The 19,470-nt window shown below is 42.0% G+C and overlaps 1 protein-coding gene across 1 annotated transcript; it reads left to right on the forward strand.

Annotated features, from left to right (window-relative positions):
- Positions 1–7,298: 7,298 nt before the first annotated feature.
- Positions 7,299–11,692, forward strand: LOC121833295 (gastrula zinc finger protein XlCGF49.1-like). The gene is made up of 2 exons (XM_042286459.1): positions 7,299–7,323; positions 10,624–11,692. Exons 1-2 carry the CDS (start codon positions 7,299–7,301, stop codon positions 11,163–11,165), a joined length of 567 nt encoding a protein of 188 aa, XP_042142393.1. The 3' UTR covers positions 11,166–11,692.
- The last annotated feature ends 7,778 nt before the right edge of the window (positions 11,693–19,470 follow it).

Here is a 19,470-nt window from a genome sequence, read left to right on the forward strand (position 1 = left end):
TCGAGCCTGTCTTTGTACCTGGTTGTTTTGATGGGAGTTCTGGTGCAACCATGCAGACTGCTCTTTATTCCGGTTTTTCAGAGAGGGGCCCCTGCCTTTCCTTTTTGATGCTCCAAAGTAGTGCAATAAATAGAGTTTCTCCCTTGCATGAAATATGGAAAGTCCATTAACCACTTGTAGAGCACGACCACTACCGTCTCCGGAATGAAGCAAGTCTTGGTGAGGATTCTTGCCCTGAAAGTAACACCGTTACTATGCGGACTCTATTTTACTCTGGAGAAGTTGCAATCATGGCAGGGTTTGTAGAGACTGTTTTCGAGCCACCCCAGACAGTTATTTGTTTGGTTGTACAAAGTATTAGAATATGTGTTTCTTTAATCATAAAATCATGTTCTTTTTTTTTTTTTTTATTCCTTTATTTGTAATAATGCAGATGCAAGGCAAACTGCTAATTGCCCTTAAATATGCTCTGTGTTGTCATTGCATGCAACAAAAAAGAAAGGTTTTTTTCTTAAACATATCTACTTCATCGCTTTTTTTTTTTTATTTTGTTAGATGTCTTGTAGGGATGCCGCGAACCACCCTAGGTTCAAATTCGAAAGGTTTCAATATTTTCGAACCGAACTGATGTTCGATTTCGAAAACGTTCGATATTTTCGACCGTAAAGGGGTTCGAATTAGAAAAATTCGCAACTTTCCAAAATTGTGGGGTTTCGAATTTGAAAAGTTCGAAGCTTTCACGGTTTCTAAAAGTTTGGGTTCAATTATTTTGAATATTTGTTTACTTGAGGTTCAATAAATTTGAAGATTTCGAACTTCCCTAATTTGAAATTTTTCGAGATTCGAAGGTTTCGAATTTCTTTGAATCTAAAATTCGAAAAATCCGAACGTTTCGAATTTTTAAAGACATAAAATTCGATAAATTCGAAGATTTTGAATTTCTATCTACGAAAAGTTTGAAGGTTTCGATACCCTTTTAATGCTAAATTAGGAAAAAAAAAAAAAAAAAAACTTTGAAGGTCCAAGTGCGCAAAGTTCGAAGTCCGGTTTTCATGTTCCGCCACACTTTCAGTTTCAAATAATGTTTTCACGCCTCACTGGTATTCACGAAATCAGGTTTAGACAAGTCCAGGTGTGATATTTAGACTGTGCGAAGTTGGTCAGGCAATTAAATGAGACGACGAGTGCCCCGGATGTGCTTGAATATTTGCCAATGCAGTGACGTGTAACCATAGGTCAGTAATTGTGACCGCCAGCCCGGGGTGGTCATTAACGTGCATTACGAAGTAGTCATCCTACGAACACACTGTTTAACGGTACTCATCCAGATCCAAACGGCCAGGGGCAGGCAGGTGGTTGAGGTTCAGAAAAACCTTGAAGTGATCTGGCAAACTGCCCCCCTACCCCCTTGCACGCTGGTAGTAATCCGATTGAACGCCGCCCGAGTGACGCTGGCATATAGTAAGTTTAGTTTGTACATGATGCAAAATCATGAGACTGGGAATGAAATTTGAAAGAAAAAGTGTAAGAAGACAGAAAAAAGGGGACAGAACAATGTCTTAAACTCAACTCAGCTGAGTCCGAGACGTTGTCCTGTCCCCTTTTTTCTTTCTTCTTACACCATTTCTTTTGAATTTCATTCCCAGTCTCGGGATTTTGCATCATGATCAACATACACCAGCTTGCCTGCACCTTGACAATTTTTTTGTTTGTAATTGCTTTGGAGGTTTATTTTCTGGGGCGGAAGAAACGCCAAGCAAAAAGCATTGAAGCTGATGCAACTTGAGACCGAGGAGCATTCTACCATACCAGTGGCGTCGGAAGAGAAAAAACGGGGGGGGGGGGGGGGGGGGGGCGGGCGCTTTAGTCTTTCCCTTCCTCCCACATATTTCGGACTGTTAAAGAAACAGTCGGCACGTGCTTAGCACGAGGTCAGCGCTATGCTTGTTGCGCTCCGCTGCATGTGTGAACAGGGCTTTAGAAACTCGTCAGGAGGCACTACTCGTCACATGCTCGGTGGCTCGAAAGTTCAAAGCTATGTCTTTTAGACCTAAATAACTGTGCCATTGGTAAAAAATAATCAATAAATAAACATAACAATAAATGCAAAAATAAAAAGCTGGAGAGAAAAAAAAACTATTAAGAACCCAGCGGAAGTGTTGTATTCTTGCATATTCAGAGGCCCAGAACTATGAAACAAGTTTCTCCTACCAAAATGTGTACAGGCCAAAAGAAACACGTCCCAAAAGCGTAAAATGAGAAAAAAAAATATTTTTTTTTATGACGCGCTGAACTTGGAACAATTTTAGAAATCTTCCCCCATTAGTTAATTTATTCCTCAACGTGAAAAAAACAATAAATACATTATTTTGTATTCTGCAGATGGTAATGATATGTACTGTCTGTGGTGTTAATTTAAATGCGATACCCAAACAATGTAGGCGAAAAAAATTACCAAGTTTAGGGCATAATTGTCCGTAGTGACATGTTTGCATATTTATTCAAAACTCGTCTTGAACAACAATAATCGTATCTTAAAGGGGCGGTGCAACAATACTCAATTGAAATGTTTTTCACGTCGCACGAGCTTACTTGAACTAGTGGGACTCAAGGAAACTCGCACGCAACGGCACTGACCAAGAAACTACTTTGTTGCGCTGTAATTTTGAGACAAAACCGAGCGTTTTCATTCTATCTCTCCTTCGCGAAACCTGATGACGTAGCTGGGTGGTAGCAGTACCGCCCAGTGACGATATTTGAATGCGGCTCATAGATTGGACCCGAGCATTGCGTGGGCACTAGATTTGGCCTTGTGATCATCTATAGCTCGAGAAACATTCGGGTAGTGTCCTGTGTCCAATCGCTGCAATGACGAAAGTAGCCGAACCATAACAATGTCTGGAACGCAGCGCGTGTCCTGTGCCTTGCCAACCCCAGCGCATGGCTATGATCAACATTGGCGGCATATAATCGGCTCCAGATCACGTGGCCGCTTGTTCTGGCTGCGAGTTGAGGGGGTAAACTTTGCTCGTTTTTCTTTATTTTTTGCTGCGACTTCGATTGCGGGTGATGAAAAACGAACTGGTATTTTACAGGTCGTTAACGTCAGGGATCCGTTCTAAGTGCTATTAGCGCAAAACACAAAAGTCGTTGCATCGCCCCTTTAAGACGACACTCACCTAGACTATATATAGGTCATTCTTAAAAAGTTTAACATCTCTACCAGAAATAGCTTCGGCTATAGCGCGCTTCAGATATGGCACAAACGACAATTGGCAAAAACCCGTCATCCTTCCTCGCTCCTTCGGGAATCTATTTTTCTAAAACCAAGCATGCCAGATGATTAAAATAAACGGCATTGTCTTTCGCAAGGAATGCGTCACCCCATGTAAAATTGCGAAAAAGAAATTAGGAATGTACCTTACTGCTTGAATCCAAATGAAACCGCCCGCCGGTCTTTCAAAGTTCGACGAGCTTCAAACTTTTACCCTAAAAGTTCGAAGTTCGTCGAACTTTTGACTTTTCAGGAATCGAGAGTTCGACAATTTTCGAATTCTTTAAATTAATAAGTTTGAAAGTTCGAAAAAATTTTAATTTCTTTGCGTAGGAAGTTCGAAAAGCTTCGAACTTTTTAGTGCAAGAAGTTCGAAAGTTCGAAAATCATAGAATTTTTTAGTCTATAAAGTTCGAAAGTTCGACAAGCATCGAATTTGGCAGCGTAGTAAGTTCGAAAATTCGAAAAGCGTCGAACTTCTTAGTTTAATAAGTTCGAAAATTCGACTTCCGTCAAATTTCTCGATATGGAAAGTTAGAAAATTCGAAATCTTTCAAACCTTTCGAACCGCTTGATTCGATCATCCAAACTTCGGTTCGAAAAAAGTTTGCGGCATCCCTAATGCCTTGGTTTAATTCAGGTCTTGTGTCGGAGAATTAGAAGTTGTGTTTCGGCATCTACGATGTAGGATCCAAAAGTTCTTTGACCGGGCCCGTAAGTCCAGATTGTCAGAGATACAAAACTGGAAAACATACACCTTCAAAATACCCCCCCCCCCCCCCCCCCCCCCCCCTTGTAGAAACAGATTCCTCTGCTGGACCTCATACAAGTGAGGCATAATTTTGGTATATCATGTTTTATTGCAAAATAAGCTTTTACTTAAAGATTCCCTAGTAGTTCTCGATGTGATCAGTGCACAGGAACATATTGTTCTGTGGCATTAGGAAGTTATCAATAGACCTTATACAGAATTGCTTGGTGGTCTGACAACACTGACAGCATCGCCATTTTAATGTTGGTGGAGGTGGAGACATTAGAAACAGCCCTATGGGCAGAGTGCAATGGTACAGCAGCGTGCACAGGCCTCCGAGAGATTCGTCATACAGTTGCGGTAGGTTCTTTAAACTGTTCGTCCATATTCCCTGATCAGAAGGCAAAAAAACCCGTCTGCCACGCCATCGCACACTGCCCGTACTGTTGTCTCCGATGCCTCCACCGTGCTTCAGTACTGATGATGCTTGCCAACATTAAAATGGCGACACTTTCAGTGTTGTCAGACCACCAAGCAATTTCATGTAAGGCCTATTCTCAAAATATACACAATTCAAAGTTTATGCACAATCCCCCTCAACTTGGAGTTCAGGCATCACCACCAAAAGCTCCATAAAATCTGTGAAGAGTGTACATGGGGACAAACATAATTTCACTCTGATAAAACCTAATATGTTCAAGTTGTCTTGTTTAGGGCCATGACCATTCTTATTTTAATTACAAATTAAAGAGACACTGACACCCCCAAAAAAGTTTTTTTTACATTTTTGCCAGGCGATTCATTATAGTGTCAGAAGACTTCCCAATCAATGTTATGCTGCAGTGTCACATATATTTCTAATAAAGTCAAAAACCAACTGCTTGAAACCGAAACTGGAGTGGGAAGGTAGAAGAACTATAGAGGATGCGAGTGTGGCAAAGGTCATGTGGCTGTGCAAGTTTGTTTTTTTTTTAATCAAAATGTTTGCAGTTTTTAGAAACCACAAAAAATGGGTATCAAGTTTTCTTTTTTCTTTTTTCTAATTTTACTATTGAAAGCATGCCTTCGGTGACCCACAACTTTGATTATTTTTGGTGGTTGTGTCTAAACCAAAGAAAACTGCATGTGACCAAAAAGAAGGGACCGAGTGCGACTCAAACCGGCCAGTTTACGATCGGCGGTTTTAGGGCGGAAAGAAAACAAATTTTTAGGCTCAAATTGTGTTCTGGGTAGTCGGGCTCTCATATGTCGTGTACAAATCACAACCTTGGCAAGCATAAATACCCTGTCAGTGTCCTTTTAAGGGGAGATGCTGGCCAGAAAACAGCATATTTATCAAAAAATGTGATCTTGTCTTTTATGGTGTTTTATTATATTTCAATCTTTATATTTGATGTATAAAAATAATTAGTGCCAGTTATGATTGCGAAATTAGTCAAATATGAATTCGAAGACCTCTAGGCAACCCGCAATGGCATGAATTTGAGCCAAATTTTTCTGCGTGGTTCTTCAAGTTGTGATGTCGCCTGCCATCACATTTACGTCGACAAGTAGGCCTAGCCCATTTCTCTAAATTGCAGTCTTCTGTAGCTTCGATTTCTCGCAGATATTTATGAACAAAATATTTTTTGCACAGCGAAAGAGTATAGCTCCATGGCAGGGGTGGCCAGAGTGACATGGCGTTAGGGCCGCAGACAAAACAAAAAAGTTCAGAGAGCCACAGGAAGAAAAAAAAAGGGGGGGGGGGGGGTACTTTTAACAAGAAACGATAAGGAGCAAACAATCCTTTCCAAAACGGACAGGTATAATGTTCGACCACAACAAATAACACCCAAGCAGCAGAATGTTTCTTCAACCGCTAAGCAAAAATTAATGTATGGTTCGCTAGCCAGCCACTGCCCCTGATCCCTGTCATGCGTATACAGTTAGAAATTCTTTCTAGAACAATAATGAAAACGGGGCCACTAGATGCGTCTACGTGTCAAAAAGAAGTCCAGCTGCATGTACTTAGTGTAATACAAAACTGCCAAGATATCCTTTTTTTTTAAGTTTATAACTTTTGTTGTTGGGACATAGGAGGGGAAGGGGGGGCATGGTTACCAGGGAGTCGCGAGCCACTCTTGAACCCTCGAAGAGCCGCATGCAGGGGCGGACGCAAGTATTTCTTAAAGGGGGGGGGGGGGGGGGGGGGGGCAGGTGTTGGCCAGTGTATCGTATGTTTAAGAACCTGCCCCCCCCCCCCCCCCCCCTTTTTCCATTTCCACGCCCTAAATTTTTACACGTGCAGAATTCAAGAGGGGGGTCAGGACATCCGGACCCCCGCCTGAATCCGCCCCTGGCCGCGTGCGGGACGTGAGCTGCAATTTGGGCCACCCCTGCTCTGTGGTGACATTCAAACCCATTTTCTTTTTATGTTTTCAAGTAATTTTGGGGCATCTTCATACTTTCTGCTCAAGAATTTCTGCTCTTGATATAGATCTATTTCGAAATAATGTATAGATTATGTGCGACCGCCATTAGTTGGTCATGCAATGTGAGCACGCATTGGACCCGAGCGCTTCATCAGCATTCGAAGTGTGCTCGGATCGAAATGCATTCCGCATGAGTGCTGCGTCAATATTCGGCGCAAGCTTGGAACCAATCGCGGGCTCCACGCCGGAAGCGATGTGACCAACTAATGCCGGCTGCGCATAATCTATGCATCATTTCACAATTCCGGAAAGGATCTATTGTCCTATCTCAAGTGTACTTTAGAATAAGTAGAATGAAACTATCTAGTTCTGGTTAAAATGCATATGTTTTGTATTTATGAAAATTTTGGGAAACATTTGTTAGCTCCTTGAAATGGCATTTCTGCAATTTTTAATAAGTTTTCAATTAAACAAGTGTTGCACACAATATTTTTGTTGTTCAATGCACTCAGTATTTTAAAAGGAGTGAATTAGTTTTTTTTACTAGGCTTTTCTAAGTGTGTTGCCATGCTTCACATGTGCACAAGAACATGTTTTTTTTTCTGCATGTACATTGCATCGAGAACCTAAAATAATGAGCTATATCAAATCTAACTCCAAATTTATAAAGAGAAGATTAAGCATCATAAACTGTAAAAATTTTATTTCAATATTGTAATAAAAGAAAGAAAAATTTCCCCTGGCGCATGTTTTCTTAACAACCTTTTGTAGCAATACGTTAGTGGTTGTGCACAGTAAGCCCCCAAAGAAGGCACTTGTAAAATATGTCTCTAACCGGGCAACTTGCATCCGCAAACAAACCATGAGTGACCTGGCATGCATTCCAGGTGATTTCGTGGGGCACAAGTTTACATTGGTTTGGCTGATACGGGAAAATTTCTCGATTTGTACTTTTGCTTATAGAAGTACCATGTGGCAAGTTGCTTTCCTCTTTGCCGGTATTGTAGCCTGCTTTTTTCCCCCCTGTTGTAGCTTGTAGACATCGTGAACATGGTGACATATTAATAAATTCCCAATTTTTATTTGCAGGTCAATCTTTCTTGCATTGTCCCGGACCAATTGCAGCGAATCCGCACATTGCTACTTCATAGAACGGACCACCCACCAGTCAAGCCAACTTCCGGCGGCTTGATTTTTCACATAGATTGTTTATTCACATAGATACGACATACTTGGATTAGATTGGATGTTGCCGTGCTTTGGCCAGTTGTGTCCAGTTTATTGTCCGTTTTCCCCACCCCACCTGATCCAATCCACCAATGTCTCATCTCTGCAAACAAAACCACTGTTGTGCAGTAGCCCTCTAAAGGACTTCCCCTAAATAACTTCCCCTTAAGGACTTTTCCTAAAGGACTGCAGCTTTTTTCAGCAATCTCAGATAGTACCCTCCTAGTTGAACATTCCCATTATGTTCCAAGTGGAATTTTTCCATTGGTACCAATCGGGTTTTTGGACAACCAATTGGTCACTGCCAATTGGAAGCAACGGACCACCATTTGGAGCCCATTTAGGTTTCAGCTATAGTCGGTGACAGGTCAAGAACGAAGTGGAGGCTCCTCCCACTTCTTTCTACTTTAGTAGAGCGAACCCTGAAGAGGAGGCGACCTCCTCTTTACCGTTTGCTCCGCTGAAGTGGAAAGGGGCGGGTAGAGCTTCCGCTTTGTTCTTGACCTGTCACTGACCATAGAGAAATAATTCCAGTTGGTGAGACCCCTTGGCGAGCGTGTTTCCAGTTGGAACCCACTAAAACCGATTGGTTCCAGTTAAAACCAGTTGGAATTCCAAATATGTTTAATTGGAATTTTCATCCGGGCTGTCATTTTTTTATTATATTAAGGGGTACAGCCATACTACACCAGTCCCTCTAACAGAAAATATGCCAAGCTTTTTAACATTGCCTCCAATCATCTTTTTTTCCCTTCATTTTGTGTTGCTAGTGTACAAAATGGTTCTGTATATTCAGTGATGATGCTATTTGTTCTGTTCATGCTTTTCCGGCTTTACCACTTTTGGGTTTAAATGTTCTGTAATAGGTGGGACCTGACTATCACTGGAGAGCTTTTTTCTCTGTTACATATTTTTGGACATTGCCATTGTCTTGGTTTGCTGAAATCGGCCTTAAATGTGGACAGTGTTCTGTGTCGTTGTATTCAGATCTACCATGCTTGTCTATTGAGCGTCTTTTAAACCTTGTACTAAAATCTGTTGCCGCTGTCTTAAAGAAAATCTAGGGAATAGATCCCTAGGGAATCCATACATTAGGGAGTGCATCTCCACCAGCCAACTTTTGGTACGACTAGTTCTTTGCAACCATCCTTCTTGCCACCAATGTGACAGCATTAAGATTGCATGTGGCCAGGGCATGGAAAATTACACACAACTGTTCTCTCCCTGAAACCCAACTACTACACTAGATCCAGTCCACTAAAGCAGTGTTCGCGTGAATGAAGCCAGTTTGAAAGTGCTGTGTTAAAATCGTTGCATTTTCTTTTAGCCAAGAGGCCTGTCACTTTCAACACAGGATCCACCTATATGTTTTAGTTGTGTATAACATGTTTCAGTGAGGCTGCAAGCATTATTTCATTGCCAGCTTACTAGTTAGACGACGGGAGAGTGGTAATAGAAACTGCAGATTTGGGTATTCATCAGGCATGAAATAGAAAAGTTAGCCTGAGTTTTATTTAGTTTTAGTGTGAAGGTGTTACACACCTAAAGCAATCTATGTATGGAATCTGCTGACCTTAAAGGGGTGCTGACAAAGGTTGTATTTGAATTTTGTTGTCAAAAACAATGCAGGTTGTAGTAAAACATGCAAAAAAATACCGGAATGCAAAAAAAACAAAGTTTAAACATGGGCGGGTGCCTTTTTATTTTTGGCACCCTTCTCTCTCGCTCATCACCTCTTCGCCTCTTTTTATTCGTGGCATAATCGATTATGAAATTTAGAATCTCTGTAAGCGACATTTCCACAATAATTATGAACGGCATTCGTAAAACATGTTTTTTATCGCAATTGTAAACGCGCTGTGGCCCATCTTTTTGAAATACCGATAATCAGAGTCTTGAGTGATGTCACCCCCTGTCTTTTTCTCCTCCGTCAGAAAACATGGCGGCGCTCCACCTATGTAGCACTCAGGGTGATCCGTGAGTTGGGGCATCGGACAAAGTTCTCTTTTTTAGGCGCCTGACGACCTCTCAGACTTCGAAAAGGAAATCGTCAGACGATCAAAACAACTGCATTTCGTGTCTGTGTACCCTAGCTTCGGTCGCGACTCCGCTGTGGCAGCCTTTTACGCAGCACCGGCGCAATGTGGCCCCTCATGTCGCTCACAAAAGTCGACTGTGCGTTCTCTTCGAGCTCATACGGTTTCAAAGAATTTGAGATCGCTGAAACTTCAACCCTTGCTGTCGCCCACAGCAAGGGGCGGCACGCACAGAGCGGTTGATCTTGGGACGTGGACGAACATGACACTGGGGCGTGAGAGAAACTCGAGTTGCAGGGTGACATAATCTTTTCTTACTGCACTGGCGTGGATCGTGCGGGAACTTCAGATTCGGATTTTGGGAATTGTTTTTTTACTTCACAAATACTGAGTTCCCAAGTTTCGAATTTTGAGGGTCATGTCCAGGCATCGTTTTCTATCATTTCGGATAATAAAAAAAATATGATTTTGACCTGTCGATCAGTGCCCCTTTAAAGAGATGCTGAACTCGCACAAAACAATTCTTAAGTGCCCGGATTGGGTATGTACATCAGGAAATGTACTTTTCCTGAAAATATATAAATGCAGTATTGACGTTACAAGACACATTTGGAGTTCGGAGCAATTTTGTAACGTGATTTGCTTTCGAGGCGTTGACCCTGAAACAAAAGCACCTAACTCAAAAATGAGTCTGGTAAAATAAATATTATCTAAAGGTTTTTGTTTGTTCTTTCGAAGTCTATTTTGTGACAGATGTGTCCTATCCAGGCACTAAGAACAATGTTTTTTGGGGAGTGTGGCACCCATTAAGTGAAGAACCACCTCCCACTACACCTGTGTTGACACTCAGGTAGACTTTGGTCTTCAAGCTGCTACTCTTGGTAAAAGAAAAGCCTGTTGAAAACAATGTCTTGTTTCTCGCAGTGTCTGTCACGAAAGCCATTAAAGTCGAAAAAGAGGCTTCTGGCTGTGAAGACGTCGAGGGCAAACACTCTTCTGAGAATGATTCGTTCACCGTGGGGCAGCCAATGGCACACCCGCACCACAAGAAGTATCAGTGCCGGTTCTGCCCTTTCTCCAGCTGTCAAAGTAGGGGCATCAAGAGGCATGAAAGAACGCACACAGGCGAGAAGCCCTTCAGCTGCCGCATCTGCCACAGAGTGTTTGCACTGAAGAGTAACCTGCAGGTTCATGAGAGAATTCACACAGGTGAAAGGCCGTTCAGGTGCCAGACTTGCCAGAAGGCATTTTCACACAAAAGTAGCCTGCAGGCTCACGTGAGGCTTCATACGGGTGAAAGACCATACAGGTGCGGAACATGTGGGGCCGCGTTTATCCGGCGGCGCCAGTTGAGGTGTCACGAGGGACTTCACGGTGGAGACCCACCATTCCATTGCACACAGTGTGGTGAAAAATTTGTGCAGCAAGCTTATTTAAATGCTCATCAGAAGGAGCATCATCTGTGAGGAACATCCATCATGTAGTAAAGGGCAGTGCAGCTTGGCTTATTTGTAGTGTCGTTTTACCCTGATTGCTTCATAAATCATCTATGACCTGCCAGTACCGGCTGCCTTTTAACACTATAAAAGTCAGAACTGCAAAGGGAACCATCACTAACAGAGAACCAATAAGTCACCATTGTAACGAGCATATACCGTATTTTCCCATATGTAAATCACATCTGTGCATTAGTCACGCTGAACTATAAGCGGCTGTTTACATTCAAACATTGGTATATAGGCCACACCTTTATACAAGTCGCACCTTATATTTGTATGACAATAATAATAATATGTTTATTCCCACGCTTAATGGTGGAGCAAAGGGTAAGAACCTCAGTGGAGGCTTGACTAGCCCTTAGCACCATACATTGGTAATTAGCAGCTAAAAAAAGTATGGGTGGTTTCATTTGAAATCGAACACGCTTTTCGGGGTGGGTCTTTCAATCTCTTTTGAAAAAATATATGTAATTGCCCTATTTCTGGAAAGAACAAAACCGCTTTTTAAAATTTTTTAAAAAATATTTCGCTTCACAAAAACCTTTTGAGTGGAGCAGGGTGAAAATCTGTTTTTTACTCTGTGATTTTTCTACCCAGTTCTGTACGCTGGTATGAATACGGGAAGCATACAAAACTCACAGTAATTTTTTGTGCTCTTGTATGTTATTTGGGCTATTTTTTAGTTTAAAGGAAAATACTTTTGTAGTTTTGTTTATTGAGGTAAAAAATGCCAAACATCGTCTCTTTGACAATCCGGTGACATCTTCAGAGCCTTGTAACTCATGTGTTATTATATTTGTCACTTATTAAATACTATGCGGGTGTAGCCCTATACATGGGGTATCGACGGGCTCAAGTTTTGTTTATTTTATTTTCACTGAATTTTTTATATAAAATTTGAAATATCGTCGAAAATGAAATTAACCGATATTTTGAACTCACTTTATCAAAAAAGGCCATTTTTTTATTTTGTTCAAATTTTTTTATTATTGCTACCGATCATAGGAACTTTCAATTGGCTTGATGCGATTTCCCCCTTTTTTTTTGTTGTATCTTCTCTAGAAGTGATCGAAATCGCTCCCACGTGACAATGTGGTGACAACATCAGAGCCTTGTAACTCATGAGTTATTATATTTTTCGCTCACCAAATACTATGTGGGAGCGATTACATACATGGAATATAGACGGGCATAAGTTTAGTTTATTTTATTTTCACTTAATTTTTTATATAAAATTTGAAATATCGTCGAAAATGAAATTAATTGATATTTTCAACCCACTTTCTCCAAAAAGGCCATTTATTATTTTGTTCAATTTTTTTTTATTATTGCTGCCGATCATATTAACTTTCAATTGGCTTGATGTGATTTCCCCCTTTTCTTGTTGTATCTTCTCAAGAAGTGATTGAAATCGCTCCCACGTTCTCTGAATGGCCAAACGCAGTTTCTGCAGGTTGGCTTCGCTGCATAGTATATACTGCTTATTTGTGTGTTCAAATGCAGCGGGTAAATTCATTTTGATTGAGAACACCCGTGCTTGGCTACATTGTATTTTATTAATTTTTAATGATGGCAACTGACATTCCTTAGTCTGATATTTAGCGGTGCAGCGGATGTTCCATTATCCAATGTTTAAAGCCAGGGCACAAAGGGCGTAGAAAACGGAACGAGCTCTTCATGTAGCCAGACCGGGGTTATATACCTGTACAATCTTTGCATTAAGCTCGGTGCGACAAAGTGGAGAAACTAAAAATCTACAGATACATTAAGTGACTGCTTTCGCTGCCTTCTGTGCATGTGGGAATCCTTGCTTCTTGGAATCAGAGATATCCGATCCAGACTTGAACAAAACCCAACACTTTTTTTTTTAACTGCACACACTCGTTAAAAAGAGGGCCACCGTTTCAGGTTTTCGCTTTATTTTCTACCATTCCTGAATGCTTGCTGAACAGATTTCGTGACACTGCACTCAAGCAGCTGGGCACATGCTGAAGCAAATGTAGAGCATGAGATGAAACCAGAAAATTTCCATAAAATATTTTAAAATCAGATATATATTTGTGCAGTAGGTGGTCTTCAACCAGTTCTCACAATAATTCCTTCATCATAATGTCATTAAAATAACAATATATTTGATTATCTGAACCAAGCTCTGTCATCTAAAATTCATTCACCTATGTAAATGATTATCCTTGTAAGTATGCTTATTATGCACCTGTGTTGTATTTCTTGTTTTAGTTGTTTTTATCTTTCATTAGCTTTTTGTATCTTGATGTAACCTTTTGTGTTTGTTTTGCATGCTACACAGCAGATCAGCAGAGGTTTGTGTTCATGAAAAAAAAGAAAGTAATTATGGTCTTAGTATTCCTTGGTATCTTTCGCTTGTGGCATAAGCCTCCTTCCAACATAGGAATGTGCTAAGACGAGTTAAGAACTATGACAAGCAAACATTTATACTTGGGAATTGAAATTGTAAAATCTTATATGCAAAATCACACATCTTGTTTTATAGTTTCGAATTATTGTCACCTCTTTTTTTGTTCAAGTGTGGTTAAGGTGGGCTTATTATTACCCTTTTTTTCTTATCATTACCCTTTTTTCACATTGCAGAGCAATACTTTCTCTCTGTTTTGTGAGGTTACTACCTAATTCTGAAGTGGCTTCTATCAGGACCATTAATTTCAGTATGCATTGATTACCATCATACCATCACAAACATGTTGTTCAGTCCTGTCAAACAAAACATTTGTCATGCTCTTTTTATTCACAGCTCTTCTGTAACATGGAATCACCTGGCCGGAGCCAAATCTTTGTTAACTCGAGCTTTCGAGCTGCGGGGTCTGAGTTGTTTTTGGTAATGTGTTGTATAGTTGTTCCTTGTTTATTTTTGTTGATGTTGCCGTGATCTTTATTTTTATTTTTATTCCTATTTGCCCCATCACAGTACTCTGTAATGCCTTTGTACCTGAAGGTAACTGAATAAATAAATACAAGGAGAGAGTGAAAGTGCCAGACAAATACAACCCTGCATTTCTTTAATTCTTTTACTTTGTCGCTGTTTTTTTTTGCTAACTGAATAAATGAACAAGCACAAGGAGAGAGTGGAAGTGCCAAACAGATACAAACCTGCATTTGTCCAGTTTTACTCTGTCCTTGTGTTGTTTTTTTCATTGGAACACCATGCATCACTTTGTTCAATTCTATACACTGCTGCGACCTAATAATACGGCATCAATATCTCCTTTCTCTCTATGATAGCTTTCTTTCTAAAGGAGAACCACTGCCACAACCACGTTCTGCATAGGAGACAGCATACCAGCAGTTTCAATTGCACCACGGTGAATGGGGTATTGAACGGTCACGACTCCAGAAGATTGTCCTTCGGATTTGCGAAAGGTGAAGGGTGCATCACGGTTGGAGGGGCTTGCTTTCCGATTCCTACAGATTTCTGTTGTGACGGAAGGCGAGGTCCTCTGGAGGTCTACGGAGGTCCACCTTTGTCACGAGACTCGCCCCGCTATCGCGTCTCGATTCTGGAATTTGAACAAGGACCTAGGACGTCGCAGCATAAAGGCACCATTATGCCTTTATTCTGTCCTAATGTCGGTTCATCCTTACTAAGGACGGTTGTTAGTCAGGACCCGTCTCCAACTAACAACTCATGTTTTAATACACACGAGGAAGAAAGAGGAGAAAGAAAAATGTAAGGGGGATATGAAAGGAAACAAGTGAAGAAGACAATTGTGTGCAATTTGCACACACTCAAGTCCTGAGGTGGTTCCATGACAAGAGCTCGAGAGAACTACTATATGAAACTCAAGTCATTCTCTCCAAAGAAGACGCATGTGTCAATGCCTCTTCCATTCGTGACAATTTCGGCAAAGGTATTGTTCTACTTGAACCTCTGCTCCTAAAGCTATATAGATATCAACCTTCTTTATTTTATTTGTAATTTTTTTCTTTCTGTACTACCTGTTTGCCAGCTCATTTTTGAAGCTTTTCTTTGTTTTTCTTTTACAAAAAGTTTAGTAACATTTATTTTACCTTGTGTATATATATATATATATATATATATATATATATATATATATATATATATATAGTAATCTCCCCCTTACCTTTTTCTTTCTCCTCTTATTCTTGTGTATTAAAACGTTGGTTGTTAGTCAGCACCCGTCCTGTCCACTTCTACTCTGCTATTCTGCAAAACACAGAGATCCTGAGTTCATCCTCACCGCTGCCCGTTTCGATCTAGATGAGCATTGTATTGGAGCGTGGTCGTGTATCACTGCTGCGTGGTGCACATTAAAGGCCCCATGCTACTGGTTGTACCGCACTGGCTAAATTGCTCATCCACAGCTGAGACACCAGATGCCCACCGAGACAGACTAACTTCCGGCTGTATAAACATACGCCACTTATTACTAGGCCCATTTCTACTATAGTCAGCTACAGGTTAAGAAAAGTTTTCGAAAGAAAGGGGGGCAGGGGCGGGGGAAGCAGACAGAATGCTGGAGAAGAGAAGAGGAAACCTCCTCCTTTCTTCAGCATTCCATCTGCTTCCTCCTCCTCAGCCAGAAAACTTTTCTTAACCTGTGACTGACTATAGTTCTCGTCCTTAGCACTGTTTGTGTTCCTAATATTTAACCAACTAGCCCAACAGTTTTAAAGCACCCATTTTAAAATTTAAAGCAGAGGCTGTTTGTGGGTACACAGAGGAGAGTCTCGACGTGTGTGCATCTGGGAGCAGGGGTGCTGTGGCCAACAAGTGAACAATGCGACTCGACGTGAAAGGAAAACGGGAACACGTAATGAAGGCGGTGGTGTCGTAATGCAGTGTTGCCTAGAAAGCAAGTACAACATGAAGAAGGCCTACTGGTCGCCTTCAGGAAGCACGCGATAGCATAGAAACGATGGAGCAGAGGCATACCATAAAACACCGAGCAAGCACCCACCAATATTTGGAGCTAGCTTGGGCGGGCTTGTTGGGTTCAAAAGCAAAAATGCAGAGAAGCACATGATGAGGTAGGCTTCACCATTCTGCACCGGAGAGCTTGGAGAAGCGGCTGACGAGGAGCATCTTGGTTAGATGTTTGGGCACTTGATATGTCCTTTGCCTAGTTTTTAAACGTTTCAGAAGTAGCGTGTGGAAACTCATCGTGACATGGGCACATGCTTGATAATTTACTGTAGGCCAAGCTGGTTCCTGGACGGAGCACCTACTAGAATGGATGTTGGATATTATTACCTGCTTTGTGATGTGCTAAAAGAGCATTGTGGTAATAATTTGTTCCGGAGTGTATATCAGACTTTGAGGCTATCATGTATGCCACAATTCCACGAAAAGCACCGTGGTAATTGTTTATTATTAAAAACCGAGTGTTGGTAAGGTTCATTTACACACGAAAGCAGACACATGTGTTTGTGTTGTATCTTTTGTCTGTATGTAATAATTTATGTACATAATTGGTGTTTATTCTTTAGTGTGTGGATGTATATAAGTATGAGTATATACAAGATTTTGCTCGGCAATGCCCAAAATGTTATCTTATTACTGACCAAGCAACGAACTTGCATGTTTGTGAATATATAAAAATAGAACAAGTGCTCATAAATGATGATCACTGAATGCTAAAATTTGCATAAACCGATTGTCGGGAATGTGTCATGTTGTTGAGTGGATGTACGTTCCTATGTAGCTCAATAGACTCTAGTGACATGGAAATTTTATTTTATTTTTTGTGTCTCCCTTAGCTAAGTTTGTGTAGTACCTATTAACCTGAACCTTGCCATAGCTACTCAGACCAATGTGTCACATGGAATGCTGCATCATTTCAAAAGTATGAAGTATAGCTCAAAATGAAACTAAACTAGGTTCACATGTATATGCCCAAATTTTTAAGCATCTTCAATCTTTTGCTTGTGTTCCAGTGCATCTGCTTATTTTTGTTAAAATAATCCTACTTTTTTATGAACTCAGTTATACTTTTGTGATTTTAAATTAATAGTTTTTTGTTCACAGCATGTAGTTCTTTTCCCGACTGCCCGATTAGATGTAGATTTTCCTATCTGCATGGGATAGTGTATCTCTGAGAAAAAGAAGTGCTTGTACTGTGTGCCTCAAACTTAACGCCGCCACAGCATTTGCTGTTTTCGACAGACCCTGCGGCGGCTGTTTGAACTACCTGAACAATGTTTGGGTTCCCGATTTCTATCCCATTCTGAGAAGGCATCGCGATCGTTTCGGTGACAAATTTAACAGTTAGTAGCCGACACGAGCTCAATGTTTGGGAACCCAGCGGCGGTGTTAAGTTTGGGGTGCACTGTACATACCTGTAAGCATGGAAGTAGGAAGCTTTTGGAGGTAACACGACGCCACCAGAAGTGAAGCCTGCGGTTTGGAGGGACGCCCCCAACAATGACCAAAACCAAAAGGCACACTTGGGCATCCTTGGAGGCATCGCCACCGATCGCGAGCTCTACTTCTGGCTTCACTTGGAACTTTCTCATTTGGCTGGCTTGAGCCAGTATGCCGCCTCTCGCCCCTTATTCCTACCTCCACGCTCTAAAGGCATGCACTATCTATGAAGGTACACTACACAACTGTTAGCATGAACTTGACTTCGATGCTTATATGCATTATACTTCAAAAGGTACAGGCAGGCATAAAAATTCACTATACTCCATTCCACCTTCAGTCTAAGCGTAGTGGACACCACGAGCTATCCCAGTCGATCCAGCGCCGGGAGAAAATTGCACGACCTGCCGGTTGGGAAGAGGGACACAGGGAGCTCAAGGTCACATGACACTCCTCAACGCTGCATTGGCTGGGATGGCTCCTAATGTCCGCTGCGCTCGGACTGAAGGTGAAACGGAGTATAGTTGGTTAGTATCCCAATGGATGAGAATCGTATTGGCGTGCAGTCGTGTATCACTACTGCGTGATGCACGTTAAGAGACCCCAGGCTAGCGGTTGTACTGCACTGGCTAAATTTCTCATCTACAGCTGGGAGACTCGTCACCCGTTTAGGCAGACCAAGTTCTAGGCTGTATAAACATAAGCTCAACCCCCCCCAACTGATACTTTCCCCCATTATAGTAGTTTCTATGCAATCCTTCAATATTGAGAAAATAAAAAGCCAGCGCGGGCTTGTTCGTGTAAGTGTCGCGAATTGGGTGTCTCAACTTAGGTGTGCCACGCTGTTGCGGAATTTGTTGCTTCTACGTTAACGGTCACTTCCCGCTACGGCAGCATTCCCATCTGTGATAAGCGGACAGTGACAATGTTGAGGCCTGCAAGTTGCTCCGAGCCTGAGGAAATAAAGAGTGTGTTCAATTCGATTGGTGCATCTTCGCAGGACCTGCCTTTATGAGTCAAGGATACATTCTTGGCTTCGAGGGCAGAGGAAGCAAGCACCTTTATCCCGAAGACTGGTTGAACAGACGGCAGCGGACTGTGACTCGGCGACGGGTGCACCAGTGTCGCTTCTGCCCTTACTCCAGCCACTTTAAGACCGCCGTCACCGTTCATGAGAGGACGCACACCGGCGAGAAACTGTTTAGCTGCAGCATCTGCCAGAAGGCATTTTCGCGGGAGTATCACTTGCGGGTTCACGCAAGGTGCCACACCGGCGAACGACCGTTCAGGTGCCAAATCTGCGAGAAAACGTTTGCAGACATGAGCCACTTGGTTCGTCACGGTACAATCCACACTGGCAACAAACCGTTCAAGTGTGGCATGTGCGATGCTGCGTTTGATGACAGGTTCCACTTGAGGTGCCACGAGAGGGTTCACAGTGGAGAGCGGCCGTTCCGGTGCGAGGAGTGTGGAAAAACGTTCATGCAAAAAGTCAGTTTAAATGTGCATCAAAGGGGGCATCATCCATAAGGGACACCCATTCCAAAATACAGTCCTAACCAAACTTACGCTATGGTGCCTGGAACACATCTACGACTGGTACTGTGGTCTCGATTTCTGCCTGATGACGTCATAAAAGTGTCATGTCGTCGCCGGCCGTGATCCTGGTTGTGTCGCAACAGAGGCAGTGGATGTGGCAAACAGCTGTACTGCTGCCCGTCGCTCCTTAGCTTGACAATCGGCAGAAGTTTGGACAGCCAGGAGTTTGGGAGTTCCAGACCGAACTGCTAGGATTGCGACGTCTGACATGACACACCGGCTTCTGTGACGTCATTCGTTGCCACTTCGGGACCACTTTTGATACATGGAATAGGATGCTAATCACACCATTCGAAGGTGCGTTCTAGATTCCTT

Source organism: Ixodes scapularis, unplaced genomic scaffold (genome assembly GCF_016920785.2).
Source record: "Ixodes scapularis isolate PalLabHiFi unplaced genomic scaffold, ASM1692078v2 PGA_scaffold7__128_contigs__length_106722199, whole genome shotgun sequence".
NCBI classification, from domain to species: Eukaryota; Metazoa; Arthropoda; class Arachnida; order Ixodida; family Ixodidae; genus Ixodes; species Ixodes scapularis.

Excerpts from the sequence above, each read along its gene's own strand:
- LOC121833295 (XM_042286459.1), top strand. The coding sequence starts at position 7,299 with ATGAGTGACCTGGCATGCATTCCAG. Across the intron at positions 7,324-10,623 it reads TGACCTGGCATGCATTCCAG|TGTCTGTCACGAAAGCCATT; the intron begins GTGATTTCGTGG and ends TGTTTCTCGCAG.